The 14,134-nt window shown below is 31.6% G+C and overlaps 3 protein-coding genes across 8 annotated transcripts; 1 reads left to right on the forward strand and 2 right to left on the reverse strand.

Annotated features, from left to right (window-relative positions):
• Window positions 1-3,009: 3,009 nt before the first annotated feature.
• On the forward strand, window positions 3,010-5,068 carry LOC127258210 (F-box protein At4g35930). 6 transcript variants are annotated; one of them, XM_051284968.1, is made up of 5 exons: window positions 3,010-3,133; window positions 3,525-3,946; window positions 4,109-4,183; window positions 4,292-4,401; window positions 4,490-5,068. In XM_051284968.1, exons 2-5 carry the CDS (start codon window positions 3,545-3,547, stop codon window positions 4,743-4,745), a joined length of 843 nt encoding a protein of 280 aa, XP_051140925.1. In that variant the 5' UTR covers window positions 3,010-3,133; window positions 3,525-3,544; the 3' UTR covers window positions 4,746-5,068. The 6 variants fall into 6 exon arrangements, with proteins under 6 accessions (XP_051140925.1, XP_051140926.1, XP_051140927.1 ...); XM_051284969.1 differs by having other exon boundaries at window positions 3,023-3,133; window positions 3,522-3,946; XM_051284970.1 differs by having other exon boundaries at window positions 3,031-3,128.
• A 14-nt stretch (window positions 5,069-5,082) lies between these two features.
• On the reverse strand, window positions 5,083-10,519 carry LOC127258209 (protein FREE1-like). Its single transcript, XM_051284967.1, has 10 exons — window positions 9,616-10,519; window positions 9,132-9,218; window positions 8,915-9,046; window positions 7,908-8,039; window positions 7,701-7,766; window positions 6,591-6,701; window positions 6,355-6,444; window positions 5,725-5,752; window positions 5,504-5,574; window positions 5,083-5,407 (listed from the first exon to the last, which is right to left on the reverse strand). The coding sequence occupies exons 1-10, from the start codon at window positions 10,378-10,380 to the stop codon at window positions 5,330-5,332; spliced, it is 1,560 nt and encodes a 519-aa protein (XP_051140924.1). The 5' UTR covers window positions 10,381-10,519; the 3' UTR covers window positions 5,083-5,329.
• Window positions 10,520-11,266: 747 nt separating this feature from the next.
• On the reverse strand, window positions 11,267-12,063 carry LOC127258470 (protein IQ-DOMAIN 20). Its single transcript, XM_051285319.1, has 2 exons — window positions 11,749-12,063; window positions 11,267-11,568 (listed from the first exon to the last, which is right to left on the reverse strand). Exons 1-2 carry the CDS (start codon window positions 11,965-11,967, stop codon window positions 11,407-11,409), a joined length of 381 nt encoding a protein of 126 aa, XP_051141276.1. The 5' UTR covers window positions 11,968-12,063; the 3' UTR covers window positions 11,267-11,406.
• Between the last annotated feature and the right edge of the window lie 2,071 nt (window positions 12,064-14,134).

Below are 14,134 nucleotides of genomic sequence, written 5' to 3' on the forward strand. Positions count from 1 at the left end.
GACAATATTTTAATGAAATAGAAAAAATACTCCCTCCGTCCCATTGAAAAGTTGTCATTTTCCATTTCATTCCGTTCCAAAACAAGGTTATCATTTCATAATTTATTAATTGTACTACTTACTTAATATAATAAATACATTTCAAACTTACACTATATTACACAAATGCTATTATTTTTAATATTACACAAACTAATATGAGCATTTTCGTCTTTTTCCCTACAACCCATTATAATACTAATATTAAAAAATCTACCTGCAAAAAGTAAACGACAACCTTGCACCGGGACGGAAGAAGTATTTTTTATAAAATATATATTCCCTCCGTCCTGAAACTAAGTATCCATTTGCTTTTTGCACGTAGTTTTAGAAATATTAGTATTATATTGGGATATAGTATGAATAAAGTAGAAATTACTAAAATAACCTTATTAGTATATGTGATATAAAGGTAATGACATTTGTATAATATATTACAAGTTGTAAGGGTATTTGTACTACTAGATATATAGTACAGTTACTAAAAAATGAAATGAATACTTTATTATGGAACGGACTAAAATGAAAAAAAATGAATACTTTATTATGAGACGGAGAAAATATATATATATATATATATACATAATTTAAAATTAAATAGAAGAAATATAAAATTTTGGATAGTTACTTGACCACATGTGATTATTGTCTCGACCAATGTATAATGCTCCTTTTTGGACTGAAAATGGGTGCCATTTATTTACTTGTATATATTTGACGTTGATTTGATCTCAATCTCGTCTTTACAACTGTACTCATTTTTCCTTTACATATTTTCACTCTTTTTTTTTTTTTTTTTTAATCTCCCTAATTGATAGGTGGATTCCTACTCCTACCTTGCTTGTCGCACCAATAATTGTAGTTTCAAAATATTCGCATTCAAATTTTAGTGAATATATTTTTAATAAATTTATTAATATTAAATATAATTAATAAATATAAATTAACTTAATTAAATCTCTAACTATTTTATATAAATTATGCATATACAATTAACAGAAGGGATTGTAGCTGACATAATTATTTCAGCATTGCTGATTAGTTAATAAATTAATTATATTAATAATATAATAATGAAATAAATCAATATAAATATTGTTTAAAGCATTCAGCTTGGATGCTGAATTAAATGTATCAGTAATTGATCCATATCCTACAATTGATTTATATAACCAATTTCCTTCGTTTTATATCTATATATTCATTTATTTTTTCTACAGGATTTTAGAAATATTAGTATTATATTGGAATACAGTAGAATCAAAGGTAAGAAAAAGACTAAATTGCCCTTATTAGTATTGTATGATATAAAAGTAATGACATTTGTGTAATATATTGTAAATTGAAAGGATATTTGTAATATTAGGTAGATAGTAAGTTACTGAAAAAAAAAATGGATACTTTGTTATGGGACGAACAAAAATACAAAAAATGAACAGATTGTCAAGGAACGGAAGAAATATAAAATACAAATATTAAAAACTGTTAAAATTATCTTACACAATTACATTAATTAATAAATTATTTTATTTCTTAATCTATTATAAAATTTCAAAAGATCACCTTCGATCGAAACTAATAGAGTATATTATTTTAATAAGCATAGGGTATTTTTTTTAAGTGTGTGAAATATTCTTTTGAATGAATTTGGAAAAAAATAGTTCTAAGTTTGTTATTAAAAGAATCTTTAATAAAAAAAAATTGTAAAAAAAGAAGAATTATTTTCTTAAAAAAAATGTGAAATTCAAATGAAAAAAAAATTATTAAAAGAACATTTTAAATGAACAAACCACTAATTTAAAAATCAATTTTAAATCGCAATAAAACAAATTTTAAAATTTTGTAGACCAATAGGCTATGCCCACATATTACTTTTTTTTTTTTTTCGTGAGTTTTAGTTAAGCAAGAAATTTATTAAAAATATAAGTAAATATTTAAAATTAATTAAATGTATAGTTCCCATTATTTTAGTTGAAATTAATTTATTTTTGACTTTCAATTTTCAATTCAACATTAATAAATGTGTTATCCTAACCTAAGCCCAAAAGGTGTGAAAAGGACAAGAGAAGAAAGAAGCCCAAACCAAGGAATCAGAGGCCCGAAATGAGCCCAAGATTATTTGGGCTTCGTAAATGGCCCAAGAAAAAACAGAGACCCATAGGCTTGAATTATATGTTCTATTTATTAATTTCACTTAATTATTATTTTTTAATTTTTTTTTTTCATTCACGTCATATTCATATTAATATTTAAATTATTTTGATAACATTCATATAAATCAATACTTCCAATACGGTTTACTATTTTATAAAACTCATAATAATTTATTTATTTATATATTTTTATTGTCTAACAATGTATAAATAATATTTATTATATAGTATTATATTTTAACTTCTAAATATTAATTTGTATATATTATAATAAAATATTATATAGTTTTATTATTATTTTGAAATATTAAAATCATTAGGATTAATTCAACAAAAATATTAAACGAGAATAACATTGAAAGAAATATAATTATAGTTAAATCAGAATGATTAATTATTCTAAGTTTTAATTAAAATAATTATAAATTAAAGAATTTAAATATGGTTAAATAATTTATTTTCTTACAAAAATATTATGAAATACAATACCGACGACAAAAAATATTTACGAAAAAAATAATAAATAAAATAATAGTAATAAGATATTTATACAAATAATAGGAATCGATATAATTAGTAAAAAGCCAGTGGAGCCCATGCGCCATATTACTCCCCGGAATGTACGCCAGCGACAGGATACATAGGATTCTCTGCACGAGACCCACGCAGCCATGGACCAATAGGAGCGTGACAGCTGTCACGACGCCAATGCCGCATTAATTTTTGGTAACTGCTGCTGAAAAATTGGCGCGCAAATTGATAAATTCAAAATTGGGGATTTCTCCCATAAGGCAAAACCCTAGGCCAGTCTGCCTTTTATTCACTCCTATTTTCCCTCCTCTTTTCCCCTTGCCCGCCCACCCTACCCCTCATTCCCAAGTGCTGCTACCCTTTTAGCCGTCGGCTCAATGATTGCGAGGCCGTTTCTGAGGTGAGGTGAGGTGAGTCTTCTTTCTGGATTTGTTTTTGTTCTGTTGATTTTTGGAAATTTATGGATATGATGATGATGATGATGATGATATATTTTTTGGTCTATCTAGCAAGTGATTCATTCGTTAGTGTTGTTCCCGATTTGATAGATGCCACAGTTATGAGGTGAATGTTCCCCTTCCCCTATGGCGTGCGTATCTTCGTGTATTAAGTTTTGAATCGAGCTTTGTTTGGCTGATAGGTTTTGATCATTTCGAATTTGAAATTTTTTATTTGTTACAAGTTTTTTGCGTTCTCGTTTGTGACTTTGTGCTTTATATATTGCTACGGAGGCCGACGCTGGAATAATAAGTGATTTCAGGCGACATATTATGCTTTTTTGTTTATGTTGTTTTTCAGCAGAAAAGAGAATCTGCTGCACCATGGGGAAAGTGTTTACAAGTGAGAGACAATCGAAGAACGAGAGACAGAAAAGGCGGTGGAGAAATGGAAAGAACAAGTATTTGAAGCCAGGTGCACTTGCGCAGATTCGAAATAGCAAAGCATCATCGGCTTCTAAAGCACCGCCATGTACAGATCTTGGAAAGAAACGAGTTGCAGTTTTACACGCCTCACATACAGGCGACGGTGACAGTAATCGGAGCAAAGGAACTACTGATACAGCAGCAGCTCCTCCTATCCTGGTTTCTCCTGGAAAGTTTCAGTTTTCTCCTGTAAATGGACTAGCTGCGGCTGAATCCATTCACCAGAGTACACCTAAGACACCTCGTGCTGAAGATGGCTACTCTGAATCGAGGCTTGAGTCTCTCCCCATTGATATACTGGTAATTAACATCTTATGTTTTTCTTGCTGATATTTATTTAGTTTGTGTCATGTTTGAAGTTTGATGAAGGGCTTTTTATGGCTTTCTTCATATCTCAATCTCTGTCTGTGTGTATATGCTTCCATACATATATATAAATGTGATGATTTTGCATTGTTTAAGGTCAAAATCCTCTGCCATCTTCACCATGATCAACTAAGAGCAGTCTTCCATGTGTCTCAGAAAGTCAGGCGGGCTGTAAGTAGTTCTTCAGTCTAAACAAACAAACTCCTTGGTGACTATTTATTACACAGGAACATTATGTTATGAAAATGGTGATCTGATTTGATGAATTGTTGGGAGCAGGTCATTATAGCGAGGCAATTCCACTTCAATTACACCACTCCAGATCGATCGAGGCAAGAGATGCTGAATACAATGACTCCCATCCCAACTGACCATTGGCCCTTCACCAGGTAAGCCATCCCCTGCCTCAACTATCTATCTATCTTGAAAATATTGAATGAAGGAATGAATGTTTGTTTCAATCAATACACTTGGCAGCAAGGCTAATGGAAAAGGGATATTGATTCCTACGACTCCGCATACGCCAAAGGCACCCAAGCATGGGCCCCGTCTCCCCTCCCGTCTCAAGTTCACTGAGATGCGTCAAATTGCAGCAGTGTTGTTCCAGGACACTTCATTTTCTTTGGTGCCATCGGTCCTGCAGAAGCCAATGTGCAAATCATTGGGTTCCAACAGAGTCCTCTTCTACGAGGATGAACTCTGCCAGGCTGTTGCTCAGAACAAATTGAGGTGAATCAGATGAATCAAATTTTAATGTGGATATCTCATCTGCATGCATCTTATCGATTTGTCTCTAGAAATATAATAGTTGGTAGGACAACCAAGAATCAAATTGGTATGGCCCAGGACACGATTATTATATACTTTTTGGTAGATTATCATCGTGTAGGATTTGGATGCTAATAATGTGTATTATATCGATCACCACACCACCTAGTGGCCCTCTGTACAGTTACCAATCCGAACATGAGTTTTCTTGCTTTCCTATGCCCTTTTTTCTTCTATGATTTTACTAAAACTGTAATGTCAATGGTGCGTTTGAATCCTAAAAGGTCATTTAGCCCACTAACTAAACATAAAGGTAGATAGCAAATTCATAGATATAAAGATCAATAACTTGTACAAAGCATCATCTGTCTATCTGTTCATCATTCCGGAGTTGAATGAAGATGAAAGCTACATGCCAGAAGTCTTATCATCAAGATGTACACGCAACCATGCTGTGCATTTGATAAAGAAAGTTATGCAAGCATCACAGCTATAGATATAGATCAGTAGAAAGTTACAAACCAGATCATACTCTTTAACTATTTGGAATCAATGAGCACTGACAAGGAATGGATGCTGACACACACTGCATTCTATGGTTTCAGAACCTGAAGCCGGAACGGATACCTGCAAACATCATCGGTAGATATGATTGTTCAAGATGCTGTGTACAATACATTCCGGTAAATGATATGATGAAATGAAACTAGAAAATAACTAAACCTGTAAATGGACAGTGCAAGTTGGGCAGGCAACTTCTCTCATTCTAGTGCCGGAGACCTCAGTCTTTGCTCCTGCGAACGTAGAACATTGCTTCCATTTGACGAATGAATATATAAAGTATAAACCAACAAAGGACGGGGAAGAAGTTTCTTATATATATATATATATATACACATATAATGCACAGTAAGGAAGAAATGTTTCAGAATTTGCATAATTACCAGACTTGCGTTGTTTGTTCATCTCCTCCTGTAAAGTGAGGGTAGCAGGAGGGGAAGAATTAGCCACATAACACAGTCAAAATATTTCGAAATCAAGATTATACCACAATAGCCATCAGACAATTATGCTAAGCTGTGAACCTATATGCAATTTATGGAAGACTGCATTAACATGACCTACTGCTAACACCTAAGATGAGATGCACCAACCATAAGATACGAACACATTGATCTTGCACATCCTTAACCACTCAACAGGAGGTACACACTGGCATGTTTCATAAACCAAGTTTACATTGGAGTGGAGATCGAGTTTGAATACAGATTATAGAGGGTACTAGATTAGCTGCTAGAGTAGAATGCCTATTGACTCCACAATCTAACCATATATTTATCCGACTGTAGCATAAACCTGAGACCTGAATTTTACAAAATTTGCAATTCTCAAAGGGGTAAAAGTTCAACTGTACCTAAATACTGCAAATAATAGGGCTAATATGAGCGTTTTATGTTGCATATTTTTTACAAGGTTAACCAAGTGAAATGAACCATTCAATGTAACTTGGCTAATGGAATAGTACCACACTTAGGCATATTTTCATTTGAAAGGTAGCACTTAACATTCATTACCTGAAGTTTCCTCGCAAGATCCTCATGGCTCTGCCATTCAGCTGCTCTACCAGGTGCTACCTTATTGCTAAGCCGTTGAGTTACTTCTGCCTGAAAATGATGATGAGAATAATATTACCGACAAAAATATGAGAATTTTATAAACAGGAAATCGCTTTGTTATGTTTAAGCTATACTCAGCCCCCTTGACAAACAAAAGAAGTATGTGTAGTGCAATGTTTAGTTGTAATGCATACCATGCATCGGTCACAGACTCGAACGAGTTGAGCATGTTCATCAGAAGTGAGTGCAATTCTCCCTTGTGTGCACTTGTCACAGAAAATCTCCCCACAGTTACGACAATGATGCTGTTGATATATACAAAAAAGTAGAGATCATCGAATCAGAATATGGTAAAAAGTTGATAGCAAACAAGAGTAGCAAGTAGCAATATGAAAAGAAAATATTACAGGCAGAATAAAAACTCTAAGCAAATATCAGTTCGAACAATTGTTTCAAGGTCAAGTTGCTCAACAATCAATTGGCATTGAGCCTGCTACATGGTTGTTAGGATATAGGTAACTTTTACTCCTGGAAGTTTGCAGTTAAAGGTACTAGGAACTTAAAGTCCTCCATTAAGACATGTGGCATCCAACTAACACCTACGTTTATGTTTTCTAAGTAAATTTATGAGTACCAAGAAAGAAAATTAGAACATATAAGGAAATTTGAGTCATATTGAGAGCTCAAACTTCATGATATTGGTGGTTGCACACACGCATAAAATAAGGATTTTCAAGTTTCATTCTCTTGAATTTTTTGTGATATTATGGTGACATCATATGTATCTAATTGCAGTTCAGGTTTCCTCTTCTCTTTGCGTTGTTCTTAATTCTTGGCATAACTTTTTAGACAGTTAAAAAACCTAAATGAGCCAAACCATGCGGGCTACGGGTTGAATTGGGCTGACCCGCATTGGAATGGGTTAGACCATGGGCAAACTAATAATTATTATAATAATAATTAATAATGATGACAATAATAATAATTTATATATTATATGATATTAAATATATTTTTAATGTTATTTCAAAATATTTTCAAATTAGTTCCATAAATTTATTTTATATTCAACACTTTATTATTCCTTAACCAACTGAAAATTCTAAAACACTTTTAAAACATATCTAAATACACCCTGGTGTTTAATGAGATTCTCAATGCTGGGTAAAGGATCCTCTCATCAAGTAAATTCTTGTCAGATGTGCTAAATTAGTGTCATACTCAGCTTTTTAAAGATTTACAATAATTTTCTGGCAATATTCTACCAAACCAACAACCAATAAACAGAGAGCAAGGATGCTAACCTTTCGATTGAAGGCACTAAAATCTGTCTGACAAGCTGTGCACTTAGTGACTGCTTCATCTGGAACCTAAAATTGAAATGTAAAACATTTAGACGAAATGCAAAATGACTTTCTTTTTCTTTGAAGTTGCCCAGGAATGCAGACATTAGCATGTAAAAACTAACTACTGAATTAATATATATATTTATTTATATATGTTTGTCCAACCCAGTGATCCTTCTCTTCGTTGACTGGCTTCATCAAGTTCTTCCAATCAATGAAGACTTTCTTCTTCTCGACTGATTGTTCAGATCCCTTAATTTGATCTGCAGGGTTACTGCTTGAACCAATCTCCTTGGACTGCTCAACAGAAACAAAAACATAGTTACAGTGGCATAGACAGAAACAAAACTCAAAACCATGTGGAGAACTTCGTAACACTTATCTACAAGCTCAGTTGGCCAATAGGCTTTGTACAACAGAGAACAAATATAACTCTCATCCTTTTGAAACTATGCCTTCTAAGTGAACAACCACAAAGTTTACACCACAAAAAATTGTACCGAGGTATCTCTTTGGTTTCTATTGATTAATCACTTCCCGAAAGTATGAATCTTTCTCACAAAATGACTTGGAAATAACATTATTCCACATGCAAAGCAAATACAGATCAGTATAACTAATATTGAACCATGCTAACACATCACTAGATACAGTTTAAGCTTCCAAGAATTCACTCTAAACAGCAACTTATGTATTGTATATCAAGGTAACTTAGAATAGAAATCTCTGCAAACACAACAGTAACATGATAAATAGAACATGGGGAGCCTAATCTTATGCATATTGTATATCTTTGAATTCTCTCGGATCAGATACCTGGGGGATATTCAGTCCATCAGTTAAAATAAGCAATCATAAAGCAATGGATCAGCTAGTGAATAATACCAGTTTTTTAACCCTAAAATTTCAGTCTAGTATGAGATCCAGCCAACTATTGCTTGGTTAAACAAAACTGCGACAAAATTCTCCCCACAAATCAGACAACTTAACTAGGCTATAAAAATAGAAACTTGTGTATGCATGCCTATAAAAGCCCATTTTACCAAATCATTACGTCCTATTCTACAGTATCCTAAAGAACACTTGGAAACAAATATCAAGGTGAAATATTATGAATCAGGATATTGAATAGCAACAATAACATAAATTATACAACATAGAAATTTCTGTACCTGTATGCTTGCTGCTGTGACAGTGTCCAGAATATTGTTTGTGGTATAGCTATTTGATTTCAGCCTAATTCGTCTTGGTTCTGGATCAACACTGGTTTTGGCCCAGAATGCAAATATATATGAATCTAACACCTGGATGTAATAGATGCACCCCCTTAGAGTCATAGAAAAACATCCAAAGGTTTTGAAGGATTGCATGCTTTGTTTACAGACTTACCTCCCATCTAGCTATCGTGTCAAGTGGATATATTTTTAAAGTCCGGCTAGTTGCTGGATCCAAAAACCTTATCCCATCTAGGCCAATCTAAAATCCATTTTCAAAACACTATAAATCGGTGAGGTTATCAAAACAGCCACAACAGAAAGGCATTTCAGAAATCATTTATATCAACCACAAATCAACTTGTAATACACAATCACCATGTCAATAATCGTTTGTCGCCATAACAGCTTTGGTTGTATTAATATGTAAAGAAATGAAAACAGAAAATAATAAATAAATAAAAAGCCTCCCGAAACTTGTGGAGTCATTAGCTGCATTCAACAGACATGAAATTAGATAATGCAGAATTTCATTAAGAGTCATCCAATAAAAAAAAAAGAAAAAAAGAAGAAGAAAGAAACAACAACAAAAACCGAATGTCCGTCCAAGTAGCATTGAAATAAAACAAACAAAAAATCAACAACCACGTCTCACAAACCTGGCAAAGAACATCCGTATCAGATTGACCAAAACCTTCAGACAAAAGCTTGACACGATACTTCTGAATACCACTCTTAACATCCTCAGAACCCTCTACTTTTGGAACCGCCTTAACAATCTTAGGCAATGATTCCTCAAATCCACTCTGATCTTTTCCTCCAGGAACACTAATCGGCCTCCCATAATCATCAAACATCAACCCACCACCGCTCGTTCCAGAATCGGAGGACCAGCTCCCCTTCTCACCATAAGAAAACCCCCCTCCTTGACCACCATTGTATTTATAAACCCCACTATCAAAACCCCCCTGCTGTGCCCCTCCATAACTGAAATTGCTTTCAATTGAATTGGCGTGATAGGGCGGGGGCGGCGCAGCTGCTGAGTCATACGGATACGAATTTAAGGGGTACGAGTGATCATATTTCGGCTCGGGATTAGGGTTAGGTTTGGGGGTAGGGTTCGGATTTGGAGGAACATCATCATATCCATAATTAACAGGCGCTGGATTCTGATGATACAAATGATGAAATTGAGAATTGTCCTGCAGGTGAGGAAATGAATATTGAGGCACGCTTGGGGCATGATCTGGATTCGCCAGGAAAGGGGGGTAGCTGGAGTAATCGGACGGCGAGACCGCCACGGGAGGGGCAGAGGCGTACGATGCGGTGGAAACAGGATTAAACGTCGGCGGATCGGCCGGCGTAGGCGTGGGATAGTATTGGTGGTAATAGGATGATCCAGTGGCGTCGGAAGGATGCTGCATCTTCTTCTTCTTCTTCTTCGAAGAGATCGAATTTCGCAATTTTGGGAAATGAATTTGGCAGAGATAGAGAGACAGCTTTGCTTGCGATCACAACAATCGATGACCTGCGAAACTTCTTGTAGGTTCCCCTTCTCCGAATCATATACTCTCAACAAAAAAAGAAAGTCTTTCTTTTATTTCTTTTTTTATTTTTTTATTTTAATAATATAAATTATTTTATCTAAATCATTCTCTTTTTATTTTTTTTTTTGCTGCCCACTTACTTGCAGGAGTTACCTTTCAATTCCATACGGTGTGTTTTACTTACAACAATTTTCCATTTAGATTTTATTTTATTTTATTTTTTTAAAAAATATTAAATTAAATATTTATAATTTATTTATTATATCACATTAATATATATTAACTTCACATTAAACAATTATTTCAATTCAAAATTTTATTATTCAAAATCAAAAATAAATCTCACAAGTAAACACACTTATAAATTTTATGAAATAACGCCTAATCCTTTTCTTTTATATTGTTTTTGTGATTTTAGTTTTATTTATTTATTTATTTTTTATTTGATGTGAAAATTGCATTGTTAATCTTTTAGTGCAATTTGAGCAAATTTTGATCGAATTTAATTGCATGTAAAATAAATTCGATAAGATAAATCAAAAGAATCATACGTAGAAGACAAAATATGAAAGTGTTGGAAGTGCGAACTATAACGGGATTTTGAGCTTCAAAACTATATAGACAAAATATATATTGTATACGTTAATACCATATGCTAATTCAATCAAATCATCTAATATGTGCCTTATATATATATATATATATATATATTTTCAAATACTTTTACAATTTACAATATATTACACAAATGCTATTACTTTTATATCACACAATAATAATAATAAAGTTATTTTAGTCTTTTTACTTTATTCATACCACATCCCAATATAATACTAATATTTCTAAAATTTTGTGAAAAAATAAATAGATACACGGGAAAGAAATATATAATTTAGCGCAGAATCAAAGGAGGAGGTGCAATTGGCGGGCCCGAACGGTGATTTGCAGTCGGGCCAAGGCTTGCATGCATTGCAGCGCAATTCGGGCTTGGCGCCTCACCACCACTCCTCTTACCAGGGCCTGCAATTTTACTAGGCTTCTCAACGCCCTGCGTGCTCTTCTAGCCTACAATTTAATTATTAGTTACATATATATATATAAGTTTAATTCTTTAGCCAACACATATATGTATCTTGAAAAATATTAATGTTTGATTAATAATATATTTCAACAATATAACACACATTCGATGACGATGATGATGAATATATATATATATATATACATATCGACGCAGACACTTACGAGGTGACGGCGGAAGGATGCTTGGATGGTGATGGCCGCAAGGTGAAGGTGTTGTTGTTGGGTAGAGTAGTCGATATTTTGTTTGTGTTTGGCGGCCATCAATATGGGGGCGTGTAGGGCATCGTAGTCTTCTAACTCTCTTTTCGCTAATTTAATTTCTTTGTCTTTGCGGGACAATCGGAAAAGCTTCCTCCCCATCGAAAGTATCTTCCGTGGCATGTCCGGCCGACGACGACGATGATGATAATAATAAGAAGAAGAAAAAGAAAGAATTACTAGAACACCACTGATATGATCAGTGTATGTGTCTCAATATGATTTATTCGGATTCATTAATTCATCCCTATATATATATATATATATACACAACATTTAACATTTAACAAATATAACAATAATAATAATAATAATAATAATAATAATAATAATATAATGAGAAGCGTAATGTGTAGCTTGGGTTACAAACACACACGTCGTCTCGTCTACTTTGATTAATTATATATATATATATATATATATAGCAACGTGCTGAGCTGATCATATGATCCTTTATATGTATGTATATATGGTGGAGTGGTTACAGGCTGTTTTATTGTGTTGAATATATGGTATTTGGAAATATATATATATATATATATAGCTTAATTAAATTAAATTAGAGGTTTTTAATAAATATAAATACATGTAATGGTATATATTAATCGCCTGACTTTCTCGGGTAACAATATTTCATGATCATACGTCCAATCTCGCACCATCAGATCATTTCTTACGGAACGATTTTTTGACATATTTGTTATTTGACAAGTATGTTTGTATTTAAATAAAAAAAAAGTGTATTTTGGTATTAATGTATAATTATTATCCTAAAATAAAAAAATGATACCTTAAATTGGATTAGATGAAAATCATAAAAAAAAAAAAGTGCGGGATTGATATGCTTAAAATTTTTGTTATGTTACAATGAAAATATACGATTGAAAGTCAAAATATACCTTCAACATCGTAACCGTCTAAATTAAAAATGGTGTGTTTGCCTTTTAGTTTATAAAAATTAATTCCATTTCAAATAAAAATACTAACTCTGTTTCGGAAGAAGAGCAACATTTGTTTTTTTCATGTAGATTTTTTAATATTAGTATTATATTACTTTATAGTAACAAAGACAAAAATGTGTTATAAAAGTAATGATATTTGTGTAATATATTAGAAGTTGTAAATATATTAATTATATTAAGTATGTAATACAATTATTAAATTAGAAAATAATATTATTATTTTAGAACGGATAAAAATAAAAAATGATAAATATAATTTTTTCTCACCAAATATCAAAGTAAAATACTACTATTTAACCCAAAAATTAAATTAACAATTAATTTCAAATTAAAAACACACGTTTAATTTCTTTAAACTACAAATAATTCCATCATTTTTCGAAATAGTAAAATATTGTGAATATTTTAACCAAAACGATTTCTGAAAAACACGATACATCACGTCCAGTCATAAATACGGTCATAAATATTGATTGAAAGAAGGTGTACATATTCATAAATTTATTTTAAAATTTTTTAAAAAATTAGGCAAAAATAAGAGATGCAATACATTTTGAAGGAGGTATTACTTGTTATTTATTTATTTATTTTTTATTATTATTATTATTATTATTATTATTATTATTATTATTTTATATTTGAATCTTTGGGTTTGTTCTTCCTATTATTTTTCTCCACATATTTTCTCCATAAAATTAATATATTATACATATTCATTATTATTATATTTTCAACACAATTCCCTATAATTCATATAAAAAAAATTATTTTTCAACAATTATTATTTATAGAATATTTTACTAGAGAAATAATAAATATATTTTGATTAAAATTTGTGAAAATGGAATATTTATACTAAAAAAAGACCAAAGATAATATATAATACATAATTTTTAATTAAATATATTACTTCATTCCTATCAAGAAAAATACTCCCTCCGTCCCATATTTATATATCTATTTGTTTTTTGCACGGAGTTTTAGAAATATTAGTATTATATTGGGATAAAATAGAAATAAAGGTAAAAATATTAAATTAACCCTATTAGTATTGTATAATATAAATGTAATGACATTTGTATAATATATTGTAAATTGGAAGAGTGTTTAGATAGATAAATACAATTACTAAAAGAAAAAAATCGAGTCAGGTATTAGGTATGAAAGTTCATATTCAAAATCCCATCAGATACTCAAATTTTAATTTAAATAAATATAATATTATATTTAATAAAAAATTATATATAATTAAATTGTTAGTAAAACTAGTAATTAGTACAAATAGACTATATATAGTTTAGATTATAAGTTTTTTAGTATATTATAGT

The sequence above is a fragment of the Andrographis paniculata genome, unplaced genomic scaffold (genome assembly GCF_009805555.1).
Source record: "Andrographis paniculata isolate CXL003 unplaced genomic scaffold, ASM980555v1 Contig59END, whole genome shotgun sequence".
In the NCBI taxonomy this organism is placed as follows: Eukaryota; Viridiplantae; Streptophyta; class Magnoliopsida; order Lamiales; family Acanthaceae; genus Andrographis; species Andrographis paniculata.